This window comes from Ovis canadensis, chromosome 8, assembly GCF_042477335.2.
Source record: "Ovis canadensis isolate MfBH-ARS-UI-01 breed Bighorn chromosome 8, ARS-UI_OviCan_v2, whole genome shotgun sequence".
NCBI classification, from domain to species: Eukaryota; Metazoa; Chordata; class Mammalia; order Artiodactyla; family Bovidae; genus Ovis; species Ovis canadensis.
The window spans coordinates 67,583,301-67,601,536 of record NC_091252.1 but is presented as its reverse complement, the minus strand read 5'-3'; the positions used below and the strand labels follow the sequence as shown (position 1 = coordinate 67,601,536).

General features: G+C 38.1%; 1 protein-coding gene across 5 annotated transcripts in view; it reads right to left on the bottom strand.

Moving 5' to 3' along the window:
• Window positions 1-4,243: 4,243 nt before the first annotated feature.
• The window catches only part of AKAP7 (A-kinase anchoring protein 7), a 134,636-nt gene continuing 120,643 nt past the window's right edge, over window positions 4,244-18,236 (bottom strand). For 4 of the 5 annotated variants that reach the window (XM_069598434.1, XM_069598436.1, XM_069598437.1 and 1 more), the window contains one exon: window positions 4,244-6,276. In XM_069598434.1, the coding sequence (XP_069454535.1) occupies window positions 6,080-6,276 (197 nt within the window). In that variant the 3' untranslated portion in view covers window positions 4,244-6,079. The remainder of the gene's footprint in view (window positions 6,277-18,236) is intronic. The other variant, XM_069598435.1, reaches the window with a different exon arrangement.

Sequence of the window (18,236 nt, the reverse complement as noted above, 5' to 3'; positions counted from 1 at the left end):
GGAGCCCAAGGCTTATGGCTGAACCCCAGTGATAAAGAGACTGAGAAGGAGGGTTCCTGGCCTCTACTGCAGACCTCTCCCTGGAGAAGTGGGGATCACAAGGTGGGGGTGTCCTCAAACAAGAAAGGGTATTCAAAAGATGCTGTGCAGTCACTAACTGTGAGAAATGCCCACAAAACTATCAAAAGCCCTCATCACATCCTCTTCTATAAAGACATTTCCCAAGCTCGGACCTGGTAAAAATAGCCTCCAAAACTGTCTTCCAGAATCTTAAAAGATATACTTAGTCTCTCCCACTGTTGCAGAGTCATTGTTTTCCCTACCTCAATTAGCATATCAGATAATTCTTGAATTGGTGTGTACATATCACTTCTGTTTCTTTCCTCAGCACTGTAATTCCTATCGAACTGTAAGTCTGTTTTTTTGGTCCTCTCACCTTCAACTTTATATACATTATGTGAGCATTTACCAAAAATATATGGGGAGAGATCATATATTTGTGGTTAAAAAAGGCAAAAAAAAAAAAAAGAAGAAGAAGGAAATGTTCTTTGGTTCAAAGACATAACCATGGTGATTTTGCGCCCATGTGGTTTTTGGCAGGAAGCGTGGGGAGTGATTGGAAACGTCGCACCCGTTTACTATATAGCTACCTAAGAACAAGCATGCCGAACAGTGAAGCAGCTTAAATGGATGAGACTGCAAACAAAGATGGGTCAAAGAATTTTACATATAGATATATAGGGCAGTGTCATAGAAGAGTGGGCTTTCAGAAATCATTTGAACCACTAAAGGGTAAGCAACATATGTTTCCCAAAAACAATGAATCAATTTCTGTTTTAGTGGATCTATCTTTCATGCTTTAACAGAACTTCATAACCTTTCAATGAGTATTGCAGTTTACATTTTAAAATAATTCCAAATTGCCTGAATTTATCAGTTACATTTAATGACTGCAAATAAGTAGTTTTGAGGACATTACACAAGAGATGATAATAGCACCTTCCTTCAGCTCTCAAATTACCTTATAAACAAGCTTTCTTATCCCCAAAATAGTGTTCCAGGAAAGAGTTGTTGTGAATTTTAAATTCACTGACTCAAGAGCGAGTTGTTCTAATATTCATTTTTACTGTGAATGAATAATCTAGGGGTCTGTCTTGTTAAGAATGTGTGCTGCCATCAAATTCAGGTAAGGACTTGTAAACTATTTTTTAAAGTACACTGGGTTTATTTCTTTTTTATATGAATACCTGGAAAAGTTGGAATTCAGGAATGCATCCACAATTTGTTCAAAGATAAAACTGATACTAGGTTTGGAGATATTATAGGTTTGTTTTTGAGTATATAAAGAAATAAAATTTTAATTTGTTATATTTAACATGGTAACTGGTTTATGAATTGGTGATCAACTATAGAGGTGCAAACACATTGTATTAGTCTTATGTCTGAAAGGACATCTAGAATCTGAAGTCAAAACTGTTTTAATTATCTCCTTATGGGAACATCTGGCTGCTGAGATGACACATAGAAGCACACTGGGGTTTTAGAGGGAATAGTTTGAATCTTAAGTATGCTCTAGCTATAACTAGTATATTTCAAAGGTCTGAAGTTTAGAACGAAAAGTAGAGCAATACAACAATCATCTAAGATACTATTGTTGCTGTTGTTCAGTCGCCCAGTTGTGTCTGACTCGGTGACCTCGTGGACTGTAACACGCCAGTTTTCCCTGTTCCTCACCATATCCCAGAGTTTGCCCAAGTTCATGTCCATTCCATCAGTGATGCCATCCACCCATCTAATCCTCTGATGCCCTCTTCTCCTTCTGCCCTCAATCATTCCCAGCATCAGGGACTTCCAATGAGTCGGCTGTTCTCATCAAGTGACCAAAATACTGAAGCTTCAGCTTTAGCATCAGTCCTTCCAATTAGAATTCAGTGATTTCCTCTAAGATTGACTGGTTCGATCTCCCTGCCGTCCAAGGGACTTTCAGGAGTCTTTTCCAGCACCACAGTTCAAAGGCATCAATTCCTTGGCACTCTGTCTTTTTTACCATCCAGCTCTCACAACCACATGTGACCGCTGGAAAGACCCTAGCCTTGACTGTACAAACACTTGTTGGCAGAGTAATGTCTCTGCTTTTCAACACACAATGTTTGTCATGGCTATTTATGCTATAAATAGGACCAGGTTCAAAGCTAGCAGAGTCTTGTCCTGCTGTTGAAAATATTACTTTTTTGACATTTTAAAAAATATTCATATAGGGTCTACTATTTTATCAGTGACAGAAAATGTTGGAATCTGGTCATAAAAGTAAATTTGTGCCTACATGATGCTGACAAAGCCTTCTAGAAATCTCAATCTCTTGTTGACAACAGATGTACTAGAATAGCGTTAAGCAAGAAGGTCTCACGTATGGGCATCTGGTTGAGACATGGCATCAGCATGAATACCATCAAAATAAAGTCACAGAGAAACTAGGATCCCCGAAAATCACCTATCACCAAACTGTTTCAATTCAGAAAAGGGAACTGGTTTGTTGAGAATCACTGTTGGTGCAGTCCAGGTCTAGAGACCACAGTCTGTCTCCTGGACCAAAGTGACACTCTTTCACCAACCACGCAGCCCCCTTGTCAGAAGAAAAGGCTATATAAAATACTACACCAATCGAGGACAACACAGTCTATCTCGGTGACCCAACAAATGATTCTTCTCCAGTTCTGACTAAATGGGGAAAAAGTCATTTTGAATATTTCCCACCACAAACTTTAATTTTTGCAAATTAATGTCATACTTAGATTTTTTTAAATGGAAACAACAAGATTTATTTTATTGCATACTTTTCACTGTCTTTGTAAACCTGATTAAATGAAAAATTCACTAGTAATATTATATTATTATAATCTTTAATCCCTAAACTGAATACCTGGGCTTTTTTTCTCCAGTTCCATCACATCAGCTGACAACTCTCTTATGTTCACAGAACTTCAGGGCTGCAAGGGAGATGATTTAGTCAAAAGAAAATGACTTCCTTTTGTTCCACATTCTTAACTTGAGAAATGACTTGTACTCGGTGGAGAGAGGAACTGCTGCGTTGCGGAAACAGCGTGGCTTTGAAGTAGAATAGACCCAAGTCTAAATTAAGCCCTACCTTTTATTAGCTTTATAAATAGCCATTTAACCATTTAGAGCCCCACTTTCCTAATTTCCTAACCTGTAAAACAGTACTAGTAACTTCTTAACAGGGTCACTGAAGGGAAGAAACATACTAATGTGCCTAGAGCACTTGGCTCGTGGCCAGGTATGTAACACCTGGGAGGTATGACACTTAATTTAAAAAAACAGTAAGTTGTGTAGAAAGTCATGTAACTCCAGATTGCAAAAAGGATACTTTTTTAGCTTTTCAAATTGTTGGGAAGTGTTGAAGTAGCTCCTTGAGGATAAAGAGATCCTATAGATATGCTGTAAGATGCGCTGCTTCTCCTAAAATACTAACAACTTAGCATGCTGTTTCTCCTAAAATACTATTAACAGGTTATTGAACAGTGGAGATGGGGCTCTAGGTCCGAGCACAGGTCCAATTGCCTAGCAGCAGTGTGGCCTTGGATAAAGCACTTTATCTCCTTACGACTTCCTCTCTTAAAGAACAAAGCAAGCTCCCAAATATCTTTGCTTCCCACCTCAAGGGTTAACTCAAGGAAGTCGTCTACATACAATAAAACCTCCACCCTCGAAGAGGCTCACGGGAACCAGCACCCAGGTCTCCACATCTGGACGCACATGCTCTCTTATCTCTGCTGCTGACATTGCTGGAGTGACCCACTGTGAGCAGTTTATGAGATGCTACTGAGATTTTCTTTGCCTTTAACGTTCTGTTGATATTCCCTGTGAAGCTGACTGATTTGGAGTGATTCAAAAGTCTAAGGTTAAAGGTGCTCTGACTACTGTGCTATTTTAGCAAGTAGGATAAGAACACAAAAGTTAAGAAACACTGAACAAGGACCTACTGCATAGCACAGGGAACTCTGCTCAATGTTATGTAACAACCTAAGTGAGAAAAGAATTTGAAAAAGAATAGGCACATGGATATGTACAACTGAATTACTTTACACCTGAAACTATCACAATATTGTTATCCAACTATATCTAATACAAAATAGTCTTAAAAACACTGAGACTATCAGAGCCCCTATTTCTGACTTCACTATATTCAGATTCTAAGAAGAAAAAAAGTAAATGAAGAAAGGCAACAAGGGAAAACAATACATTTATTAAGAGGCATGAAAATACATAAACTCACTTATAAATAAATGTAATATAATTTACCCAGTGAAAAAATAGCAAAAATCCATGAGTAAACTGGATTTTATCTTTCAAATGATTACATATTTGATCTCTAATAGTTTCCCCCTCCATCATGATCTGTTAGTAGCAGCAATTTTACAACGATTATAGAAAAAGCTGTTACCAGTGATTATCATATGGGAAGGAAAATTTCCAAGAATATTCTTTAAAAATGAACCAGTGCAAGCAAATTCAGATTATAAGGGATACAATAAGACATGGGCCAGCTTATCTTCAGAAAAGTAGAAAATAAAAACCCCAAATATTCAGTAAGAAATGAAAAAGCAAACTACATTTCAATCATTGAAAAATAATACATATGGAAATTATAAAACATTCTTAACCAGTGACTGCAATAATTACATTTATAAATGTTCATTCAAGTACTAGTGATCAATAAACATTCAAAGTCTCATTAAAAGTAACACTAGATATAGATACATGTGAACAATGCTTTTTTTGACTGAACAACAACAAAAGTCATGTCAACAGGAAACAAATAACCCTTAAAATACTGGGTTTTATTTTGTTTTGTTTTGTTTTTTTTAGTAAATGATTTTTCACAGTCTGTATATTTTATCTGTGAGGACTCAAGGAACATCTCACAACAGCTAATTAAGAAGTCTTTTCTATAAAATGAATCGATATTACAGAGATAAACATTCTAAAACACAAGTTTAGCTTAAAAATAACAGTGCAGAATTCAGTTTTCTTTGGAAAGAAATTGTTCATTCCTTACCAAATGTTGGTTTGCTGTTGTGCAAACTATCAGAACACTTCTTTGGTTTTCACCAAAGAGCTATTTAATGAGCTGGAAAGATATCATAAACTCTAGTACCATGATAGCAATGTAGAGTTTATGTCAAAGTTGCACTGAAATCCACATCATTTCCTTGATTACTGTTGTTAATGAATCTCCCTTCAAAAAGCTCCCTCCTGATTTTGGCCTGAATCTCAGGCTTTAATAAAAGTGCTTTTATCTCCTTCACTTTGGATTGCAGACCCATCCTCTCTCGACGCAAAGCTTCATTAATTAAGTCCCGGATTCCAATAGGTTTCGGGCCTATGGGAAAAAAATTATATGATACATTTCATGTACAAATGCCAATGAAAAACATTAAATATGGCACACTGACTTATCAAAAGAAGGTTAAAAAGAAACCTTTAAAATGCTGCCCACATTTTATAGAAAAGGTTGCATTTCACCAAAATATATCATTTACAAGAATCAAATTTACTGTAAATAATGCATAGCAACAATACACATAGGACAAACATGAGACACTGTGGACCAACTTATGGGTAATAATTTCAACAGTGATCATTTTAATCGTAGCACTTGTTAGCTCTGTGTGTGTTTTGGCCTCAGATAAGGTAGTTAAATGCCCTGCTAGGCAAGTGAAATGGCAGTATTCCATTTATGTCAAGGCCTCTTCCATGTCCTTTAATTTGAGTCCACAAGGCATAACCCAAAGTCCCCTCTCCCTCAGCCATGGCTGAGGGCAAGTGGAAACCTGGGCCATTCTTCCTTCGTAAATTGATTTCCTCTGATAGTCCCAGTTCTCCATTCCTCTTCTGTTGTGCTTCAGAAATGCAAACACGTCAATCATGAAAAGTATTAGGCAATCTTCACAGACTGGACAGGACACTTAGACAGCACAATGCGAATCAGTCCACTGACTCAGCAGAGGAGGGCAGGGGTGCTTCTCACGGAGCAGGGGGTCCTGCCTGCATTTGGGTCTCATTTCCTGTTGTTGTCACTGTCAGTGCCATTCCTATCAGCCTCTTCCGTTTTCACAGAGCTCCCATCCCCTGGCTTGTTTTTGCTCTGTGTTTCTTCCAGATACTGCTGGACAGCCTTGAGCACTGCATTCTCCACCAGCCTCTTACTGAGCCTTACCAGTTCAGCATCATCAGGCTCACCTCCATTCTTATCACCTACATTCCACAACAGAGAAGAGAGGTCACTGAGATCATATTGCCATAGAAACTCGGCATGCAGGGGCCAGCTAGTTCAGTTAGTTACAAAGAGCAAGCGGCCTTCAATCTGGTAGACTGGATCTATAAATTCAAGAATACTGGCTTGGCTTTTCATTTGCTACTTGCAGACTGCCTGTCCCTGAAGACTTCAGGTTGAAAAGCAGTTCATTAGCCCCAGTCTAAAAATACCCTACCTAGCAAAGCTGGAAGTTCCCCAGTTCTACATGGGATTTTTGTTTTTCTTTCATCCAAGGCTGATCATTACTACAAAGTCCATGCACCCACCCTCAGGAGACTTAGACATGTGAAATCACCAGCAAGATGAATCTGTTCGTACTCCACCACTATCAAATGTTAGGTAACCAAGATTTCCTAATTAACTAAGCACACAGGATCAGTGATTTTATAATACTTGGCCTAGACAGTTGTTAACAAAGTCTCAGCACTCCCATGAAGACAACGGTGGTTACTACTGCTAGGACCTAGTTTAAAATAAGCATGTTAAACTAGTATTCTTTTTAATTTCAGAATTATCACTACAATTTAAAAAATAGGAAACTCTTACACAAGAATTAGGATTACGACAGTAAATTACTAAATGTTAGTATTTTATGGTCATTTTGCTTCCCTGCTAGTAATGATCAAGGTTTAATTATCTTCTCATATTTCTGTAAAAGAGCTGGCTCTTGTCTGCTCGAAGTTGCACATTTCCTACTCACCCTCCTTCCTGTCTCCCTTAACTGAGTAAAAGAAAAACACTAGAGGCTTACCTCCCAGGCCCATTCAGTCCTTCATTTCCTTCCATTGAACTGTGGACCCAGGAAGGCAGATGAGTGACAGCGGCAAAGACATCTAAGCACCTAAGTACATTAAGTGAGTGAGTGAGTGAAGTCGCTTAGCCGTGTCTGACTCTTTGCGACCCCATGGACTGTAGCCTACTATACTCCTCCGTCCATGGGATTTTCCAGGCAAAAGCATTGGAATGGGTTGCCATTTCCTTCTCCAGAGGATCTTCCCAACCCAGGGATTGAACCCAGGTCTCTAGCATTGTAGGCAGATGCTTTACAGGGAGAAGTAAGTACGTTAAGTCAATGCTAACAGATCTCAAGGGAGTGATAGACATCAATGTACTAATAGTAGGGGATTTTAGTACTCTACTTTCAACAATGGATAGATCATTCAGATGGAATATCAATAAGAAAACAGTGGACCTGAACTATACTTGAGGCCAAATGGACCCAAGAGACATACAAAGAACATTCCATCCAACAGCACGAGAATATACATTCTTCTCAAGCACATACGAAGCATTCTCCAGGATAGATTGTTAGGTCATAAAACAAGTCTCAGCAAATGTTTAAAAACTGAAATCAAACCAGGTATCTTTTCTAACTATAGTGGTATAAAACTAGACGTCAACAGCAAGAGGAAAACTGGAAAATCCACAAATATGTAGAATTTCAACAAACACTCATGAACAACCAACGAATCAAAGATGAAATCAAAAGAGAAATTAAAAACATATATTTTGAAACAAACAAAAGTGGAAACACAACATACCAAACCTTATCATCCTGCAAAAGCAGAGCTAAAAGGGAAGTTTATGGTAATAAATGCCTGCATTAAGAAAAAAAGAATAATCTCAAGTAATCAACCTAACTTGATATCTCAAGGAACTCGAAAAATAAGAACAAACTAAGCCCAAAGTTAGCAGAAAGAACATTAAAATCAGAGCAGAAATAAATGAAATAGAGAATAGAAAAACTGTAGAAAAGATCAATGGAACAAGAGGGTTGTCTTTTTGAAAAGATAAAAAAGAACAGATCTTTAAATAGACTTACCAAGATAAAGAGAATTCAAAACTATAAATGAAAGCAGAAACATTGTAACTGATACCACGGGGTGGCGGGGGGGGGGGGGGGGGGAATGTCATAAGAGACTACTATGAACAACTGTAGGCCACAAATCAAGACAACCTAAAAACATACAACTTTCCACAGACCAATAACAAATTTAAGATTGCATCAGTAATCAAAAACCTGCAACAAAGAAAAGCCCAGGACAGTCTGGGTTCATGGCTAAATTTTACCAAACATTTAAAGAAGAATTAATAACAATTCTCAAACCCTGCCAGGGGAAAAAAAAAAAAAAAAAACTAAAGAGGATATAACATTCCCAAACTCTTTTATAAGATCAACATTACCCTGATACCAAAGTCACATAAGGATACTATAAGGGAAAAAAAAAAGGGCAGGCAAATACCCTCATGAATTTGGATGCAAAAAACTCAACAAAATACTACTACTGCTGCTGCTGCTGCTGCTGCTAAATCGCTTCAGTCGTGTCCAACTCTGTGCGAGCCCAGAGACAGCAGCCCACCAGGCTCCCCCGTCCCTGGGATTCTCCAGGCAAGAACACTGGAGTGGGCTGCCATTTCCTTCTCCAATGCATGAAAGTGAAAAGTCAAAGTGAAGTCGCTCAGTCATTTCCAACTCTTAGCAACCCCATGGACTGCAGCCCACCAGGCTCCTCCGTCCATGGGATTTTCCAGGCAAGAGGACTGGAGTGGGGTGCCATTGCCTTCTCCGCAACAAAATACTAGCAAACCAAATACAGCAGTATGTTAAAAGGATCATACACCACAATCAAGGGATATTTATCCCTGAGATATAAAAGTTGCTCAACAGATGCAAATAAATCAATGTGATATACCACATTAACATGAAGGTTAAAAATCACATAATCATTTCAATGCATGGTTAAAAAAAAAACACACATGACAAAATTCAACATCCCTTCGTGACAAAAACTCTCAACAAACTTGATATGGAGGAACATGTATGTGCATGCCAAGTCGCTTCAGTGATGCCCGACTCTTTGTGACCCCATGGACTATAGCCTGCCAGGCTCCTCTGTCCATGGGATTCTCTAGGCAAGAATACTGGAGTGGGTTACCTTGCCCTCCTCCAGGGGATCTTCCCAACCCAGGGATTGAACCCCCCAGGTTTTTTTTAACGGCTCCTGCACTGGCAGGCAGGGCTCTTTACCACTAGCACCACCTGGGAAGCCCACGGAGGAACATACCTCAACATAATAAAGGCCATATATGACAAACCCACCACATTCAATGGTGAAAGGTTGAAAGCTTTCCCTCCAAAATCAGAATCAAGGCAGGAGTGCCTACCCTCACCACTCTTATTCCACATTGTAATGGAAGAACAAGCAAGAGCAATCAGGGAAGAAAAAAAAAAAGAGACATCCACATCAGAAAGAAAAACACCTCTGTTTGCTGATAGCATAATCTTGTGTACAGAAAATACTAAAAATTGTTAGACCTAATAAGTGAATTCAGTAAAGTTTGAAGATATAAAATCAACATACAAGAATCAGCTGCATTTCTATACAGAACAACAAACGATCTGAAAAAGAAATTTTAAAAATAATACCGTATAAAATAGCAGCAGAAACAATGAAATATTAAGGAATAAATTTAACCAAGGAAGTGAAATATCTATATACTAAAAAACTGTAAGACTCTGATCAAAGAAAATGAAGACACAAATAAATGGAAAAAAATATCCCATATATATGGATTGGAAGAGTGAATATCGTTAATATGTCCATACTACCAAAAGCCATCTATAGATTCAATGCAATCTTTATCAAAATTACAATGGCATTTATTTACAGAAATTAAAAAAAATTCTAAAATTCATATGAAAACACGAAAGATCCCAAATGGCCAAAGCAATCATGAGGAAGAATAAAGCTGGAAACATCACACTTCCTGATTTCAAAATAGTATGGTAGTAGTGTAAAAACAGACAGACCAATGGGATGGAGTTAAGAGCCCAGAAATAAATTCACATATATACAGTCAACTAATATTTGACAATGATACAAAAATACATAATGGGGAAAGAACAGTCTCTTTAATAAGTAGTGTTGGAAAACCTGTATAGCCACATGCAAAAAAAAAAAAAATTAAATTTGACCCCTATCTTACATCACTCACAAACATTAATTCAAAATGAATTTAGGACTTAAATGTAAGACTTGAAACCTTAACACTCCTAGGAGAAAACACAAGAGAAAAGCTCCTTGACATTGGTTTTAGCAATGATTGTTTTTGAATATGACATCAGAAGAACAGGTGACAAATGCAGAAATCAACAAGTGGGACTAAATCAAACTAAAAAGCTTGTGCACAGCAAAAGAAGAGATCAACAAAATGAAGAGGCAACACAGAATACGAGAAAATATTTGCAAATCACCTGTCTGATTTCATATTCAAAACTTCATGACAAAAATACAAACAATCCTTAAAACGTGGGCAGAGAATCCGAATATTTTTCCAACGAAGACATGCAAATAGCCAGCAAATATAGGAAAAGGTGTTAAAATCACTAATCATCGGGAAAGGCAAATCAAAACTACAGGGAGGTACCACTTCACCCATGTCAGAATGGTTATTATGAAGAAAACAGAAAATAACAAATGCTGGTGAGGATGTAGAGAAAAGGGAACTCTTGCGTACTACTGGTAAAAATGTTAAATTGATGCAGTTATTATGGAAAACAGTATGAAGAGTCATAAAAAAATTTAAAATATAATTATATAATTATAATTATTATAAATAAAAATATTATTATTTAAAATATAATTATATTTAAAATATAATAATATTATATTATATTATTTAAAATATAATATTAAAATATATGCTCCAGCAATCCCACTTCTGGGTAAATATCTGAAGAAAATGAAATCACTATCTCGAAGAGGTATCTGTGCTCCCACGTTCACTGTAGTATATTTCATGACAGAGAGACATGGAAACAACCTCAGGGGCCATCAGCAGTTGAACAGATAAAGAAAACATGGTGCATATCTATTAACAAGAAAGAAATCCTGCCATTTGTGACATGGATAAACCTTGAGGCCTTATGTTAAGTGAAATAAGTCAGAGAAAGACAAATACTACATGACCTCACTTACCTATGGAATCTAAAAACACTGAACTTACAGAAACAGAGAGTAGAATGGAGGTTGCCCCTCACTCCAGGGGGCAGTGAGGCAGGGAAATATGTTGGTCAAAGGGAACAAACTTTCAAGTATAAGATGAATAATTCTTAGGATCTAATGTACAGCATTGTGACTATAGATAACAATACTGTATCCTAAACTTGAAACATGCTATGAGAATAGAGTTTTAATGTTCTCAACATAAAAACAAAACTAGAATTATGTGAAGTGAAAGATGTGTTAACTAATCTTGTTGTAGAAAACATTCCATTTTATTTATAGATATAGATAATGCTATCAAATCATCACCACTGAACACCTTAAACTTATATAATGTTATATGTCAATTACATCTCAATAAGGCTGGGAAAAAAAGAAGTAATTAGAATCCTCACACAGTAAATATCAGCTCAATTTCTGGAATAACACCCATGACCTCCAGAAGCCAAAAGCCCAATGTTATACTTACAACCTTGGGTCTGGGTCAGGCAGACACAAAGGGTGTGAGCAGGAAGATGGACATTATTTTCTATCCTCATATGTAATAGGGATTGGAATACAAAAGCGTATATGCCAAGAGTGAGAACTGGCACCTAAACCCTCCTTCTGAGCCCCACCACTTCTATTTAACACATGTCCAAGGCCAATTATGCTGATACCATCATTCCTAGCAACATCCAAGGAGAAGAGAGATGGGTTACGGGTCCAACTGAACATGTGAGGGCCTTAGCAACTGCTGCCTCCTCAAAAGTGACAATATGGCACTCCAGAGCCATGCTAAAAAATTCCTAGACAGAATATTTGCAGTGTAAAATATGCTTAGAATTGAGTAAGCTTCAACTCAGTGATATCCACACAGAAGTTATTAAATATAAATATGTCAAATTATTAAAAGAAAGATAAAGAAATTATTATTACTGTGGCACTACTAATACCACATTTGGGAGCAAGAATTGTGGGGCTAGAGAAGACTCTTGAGAGTTCCTTGGACATCAAGGAGATCAAACCAGTCAATCCTAAAGGAAATCAATCCTGAATATTCATTGGAAGGACTGATACTGAAGCTGAAACTCCAATACTTTGGCCACTTGATGCAAAGAGCTGACTCATGAGAAAAGACCCTGATGCTGGGAAAGATTGAAGGCAGGAGAAAAAGGGAACAACAGAGGATGAGATGGTTGGATGGCATCACTGACTCAATGGACATGAGTTTGAGTAAGCTCCAGGAGATGGTGAAGGACAGGGAAGCCTGGCGTGCTGCAGTCCATGAGATAGCAAAGAGTCGGACATGACTGAGCGACTGAACAACAACAATAAGACTTTTTATTAGTAAGAATGAATGAGTACATTGCCTAATATTTAAAGGATTCTACCAGTCTTATAACACAGTGTTTATAGATACCTCCAGGTGTGTTACATGGAACTATTTTACAGTGGCTCTTCAAATTTAAGACAGGAAACCAAACTTCAAGTGAAGGAGTACTTCTTAAGTACCCTTCAATACATTGTAAATGACTCCACATCTGCCACCCTGTTTGCGCTCTGCATCTAAGCCAGAGACTGCATTCCTAGGGCTCTTTCTGACCCCAGGTGGCTATAAGATAACATCACTCATCACATACTGATACATCATCAATAAGATAACAGGGCTGGATTAGAGTCTAATGATAACTCAGTCTCTTAAGATGCCTCTCAGGTCAAAAAGATCTGTGCTTCTGTGATTTTTCTCAGCCCACAATGAAGCATCCCTGTTATTTCAAACATTAAGAAATTTAAAACAGAAAAATCTTCCCATAAAATGTTAATTTTCCCTTCTGATTTTCCTTTTTTCATTTATGCTTTTACTATTACATTATCCAAGTCAACCAAGCTCAAAACAAGAATGTCACCACCTTTAACTCCTCCCTTTTCCTCATCAATCCACTTCATCACCAAGTCTTATCCATGGGCTTTTTACAACTTCTCCCCTCTTCAATGCATCTAGTATAACACCTCTAGATTCCTATTTCTAAAACAGCCCTTTTCACACACCATTGTCTCTGCAGGAAAATTTAAACGTGCCATCCAAAGCTTTTCAAAACCTACTTTTGGTGACCCCACCCCCACTCCCCACCCCCCCTCACACACACCCACCCCCACCCTCCCCAGGCACACTTCCACTGTTTGCTTGCAGCATCTCCTCAGGAATGTCTTCACAATCCCTTTTCTCTAGGCAGTCCTTCCTTCTCAGTAACTACATCCCCTACTTTACAAAGCCTTCCTTGGCTAACCCAGCCAGAAAGGATGAACTTCCACTGGATTACAATAACTCTGACTGCATGTATAATACACGGTTGCTTGGTCATTCATTCAACAAGGGTGCATAGAGGACTTACTATTTACCTGGCTATTTCAGCCTATGGTGATACAGGAGAGAGACAAAACTAAGTCCCACTGCTTTTCCTTTTAAAATTTCATTACAAATTATGAGCATTACTTATCAATGTATTTATTCACCAACTACTGATTCAGTTATCTGCTCTGCTAAAGACACATCTTGAGTGCAGAAACCATGCCCTACTTTTCTGTTATCTCTTGCTCTGCTACTCCACGGCACAGTTTATTGAATGCAATAAAAGTTCAATAAATATCTGTCAGTCAAGAGAACAGTTGATTAAAGTCCTTGCAGGCAGCAGCAAAACTTTTTAAATGTTCCTGTTTTCCAATAAGGATAGCACACAGTGGCCAGAAATTTAAACTTAATATTAAATTTAAATTGAGTGCAGAGATCCAAATATCCACATGAAAAATCGCCACCCTCTCCACCTGATGAACCTGGTCAGTCTGCCAAAATATCCAGTCAAATATTAACAATCTACAATAACAAACTAATTAACCAATTGACAAAAATACATTTATACTTGAATCTTCCAGATCTGTCCTGGATCCCTGGCTCACCTAGGATTTCCACAAAGCATCCTCAGACTATCAACATTAGCCCAGGGAAGAGGCTATCAGAAGGCTCATCATAGAGCCCTGTAAGAATACAGTGATTCAAGTAATGTGTATCTTCATTCCAGTGAGACCTTATTTGTGTTTTCACTTGTAGGTTCGTAATTCAGATTAATCAGAAGAGGCATTTTAGGAATAAAGTTATGCTATGTTCTTTTTCTGCCTACTACTTGAAAAAAGGTATCTGTCTCCCACAGAGACCTCTAGGATAAATGACTGCATTCATTTTCCCTGAAGCCTAGTTAACAATGGGTTCAATGTGTATACGATTTATCATTTGATATTCCAACAAAGGGGCTTCCCTGGTGGCTCAGCAGTAAAGAATCCACCTTCAATGTGGGAGACGAGGGTTTGATCTCTGAGTTGGTAAGATCTCCTAGAGAAGGAAATGGCAACCCACTCCAGTATTCCTGCCTGGGCAATCCCCTTGACAGAGGAGCCTGGTGGGCTATAGTCCATGGGGTTGCCAAAGAATCAGACATGATTAGAGACTAAACAACACCACCAACATTTTCCAACAAAAGTACACATAAAATATATTACCAATGTATGCAACAACCTCTCAACAAAAATATTCTTTCTGGTTCTACCTAGGTTATTTACTATCATACCTATTTAAAATGACAGATTAATCTTTGACACTGTTTTTTTTTCTTTTCTTTTTTTTTTTAGAAATCCTCCCCCAAATATCTTTAATTGACTTCTTAGGAGAATTCTAAAAATATAAAGGAAAGGAAATGAGAAATGCTATCAAGTCCACCAAATACAATACTTTCCCTAAAAGAACAGACTTAAGAAACTTTTCAATAAACTTGAAGTGAGCAATTCCACTCTCCATAAGAGCTGTAACATCATTAGTCCATGGTATACACCCAAGATTTAGTTTTTTAAATTCTGGTAACAAGTCAGCACTTAAATAAAATTTATATTTGTGATTATGGAAAAGAAAATAAGTGACCTCTTTTGCGGCAGCAAGGAGAGTAGCAATTATATCTACTGGGATAATTTAAGGTCAGTATTAATGTGGGTCAGCTGTTTTTATGTGTGAGTTGACCCAATAATTCCTTAATTGACATCACATGAAGGGCTCCAGAAACCCTCACTACCCTCCATCCACTGCCAAAATCCAGGTGCCTGTGTGTCACGACAAGAATAAGTCATGCTAATAGATTTTTTTTTTTTAAAGAACCAAAAAAATCTTCATTACAACATCATGTAAGACCTAAGGGAGAGAATGCAACTACATTGGAAGTTCTACTTTGTTTCAATTTGCAGCATAATATATCCTTCTTAGAAGCAAAATTCTTTTTATTAGCTGAGCTTACCTTTTCTTTCACCTACCTAGACTAAAAGAAACACTAAATACTGATCCACAGGCTATTCAAAAAGTTGAGGTGGTGTACTTAGCTTCCTTGCACACCACTTGGCAACTCTTCTGAGATGAGGGACAGGCCAAGAATTGTCCCCAAGTGCACATTTAAACTGACACTGTCTTCAGACCCTTATGTGCCAACACTGTGGAAAACAGAGTTGCTGTAACAAAATTTCCCTTCTTTTGTCAAATACCAAAGCTCTCCACCCCCAGCACACATAGCAGAAAATTTTAGAATTAAAACACCAAAACCACAGTTTAACTATTTTCTAGAACATAAAGTCCAAAGAGGAAAGAACCATGCCTCTGTAAATTTTATTCTGAATTCAGTAGTACAGAATAAATTTTAAAATCATGATATTTATGTACAAAAGGACAACCCCTGCAGCTTCTGGAGACCACTACACTCCATTTTTACACTCAACCACAACACTGAGACCACTACACTCAACATTTTTAAATTGGAGGGGTGGGGGTGAATTACAATTAGGCTAAAAATCAATAGTCGCCTTGAGGGGAACCTAAGAGGAAATAAGGTCCAACAGGCAGTGACCTGCAGCTGACTGGGTGGAGGCATGTGGCCCCAGCCAAAGCTATCATGATGACTATGCGTTCTGAGCCCCTTGAAACTTTTGCTAGCACAGCTGGCACCTCCAGAGTCTTTCCTTCCTTCCACTATTCCCCAAGTCACCACCTAAAGCCTCTTCACCCCTCTCTGTAGGAAACTCCACATCGCATGGCTTGGGAAGATTTCTGTGACTTGTTGCCTCAAGACTGCCCACCACATGGCCATATGACAGATGAGACAAGACGTAAGCACTGGATGTCTGTAGGCCAAACAGTCTACCAAAGAACTCTTTCCAGACATACCAACAGCCTTTTAGATAGACTTTTTTGTCTGTAACATCAAATATGATAGAACTATCATCAGTGACACAGCAGAACTCCTCATATGCATGTAAGGAGGGAAAAATATGATATACACGTGAGCTTGAATTCCATTCTGCCATTTTCTATCTGTACAGCCTTGTTCATAATCTCTCCAAACTTAAATTTCCCATGAGTGGGCCACTCATGAGGATAATACTCCTTGTACCGCTGTTGTAAACACAAGAGGTAAGGTATGGAACGTGCCTAATGTTGCGCCTGTAACACAGTAGGCTCTCAAAATATAATTATTGTGTTAGTGCTTTTTATACATGTGTTATGTTTAAATTTGAGTTCAATTTATTTTAAGAAGAATGGTCTCAATACCTACTAAATACCAATCATCAGTCTACTCAAACACCTTACTAAGTGCTTGCTACGTGCCATTACTAAGTATTTAACAAGAAATACAATATAGTCTCTACCCACACATAAGTAAGCCTACAGGATGACTAATAAACAATGACCTCAAGACAACAGAGCATGTTCAAGGTCCAAAGGAGTTGGAAAGGGATGACAAGGTTATTATGCTTCACAGAGGAGGTATGTCAACTTGATGAGGAGGCGTTTATAGGCACAAGCTAAGGGAGGCACGAAGGTCTCATAACAAAGGCATGAGTGTGTACACAGATGGAAATGTACAATGCACCTGGGGAACTGGAGGCACTTCCGTGGGACTGCCATAAAGAGTTCAGAGTGCCATCCATGGGGTGGGGGTGGTACAGGGAAAAGGCTACTGAGCAGGGAGGGATGAGGGGCTCTATGCACCATGCTATGGAGTCTAAGTGCATTCTACAGGCAATAGGCAACCACTGACGGGTTTTAAGCATAGCACATTTCAGAAACCTCACTGTGGTAGACCGTGTGGAATATAGAAGAAGGACTGGAGAGGGGTGAAATAAAGACAAGTTTTTGCAACAGACAAAAAGAGAAACAGTGAGGACCTGAACTGTGGTAAATGCAACAGGAAACAAAGGGACACATTACAGAGAGTGAAGAAATAGGAATTAAACGCCACTGTGGGCCAATTTAATAAGGAAAGAGAAAGGGGAGTGCAAAATACACATCCATATAAAGAAAAACATGTGATATATATAGAAATAATGGGCCAGATACTTGAAATGCAATAAAAACCATAACCTTAAAATCAAGAAGCTCAGAAAATATCAAGTACAAGAAATGTGAAGAAAATCACACCAAGTAACATGATGATCAAACTGCTGAAAACCAGTATTAAAAGAAAACCAGAAAAGCAGCCAAAGCAAAAAGGATACATTATACAGAAGAACAAAGACAAGAATGATGGCAGACCCACACATCAGGAGCAATGCAAACCAAAGGACATTAGTACAACATCTTCACTAAAAGAAAGAGAAAAGGAAACCCAGAATTCTTTATCTGGACACACTATCTTTTAAAAGTGAGGGTGAAAGACTTTTTCAGACATGTAAATGCTAAATTAATCCATCATCAGTCAACTAGCACCAGAAGTGTTAAAGGAAAAACTTAAGGCAGGAGGGAAATGCGACCAGATGGAAATTTGGGTCTATTCAAAGATGAGAACTAAAACCTGTACATATACAGATAAAAATAAAAAAGCTTT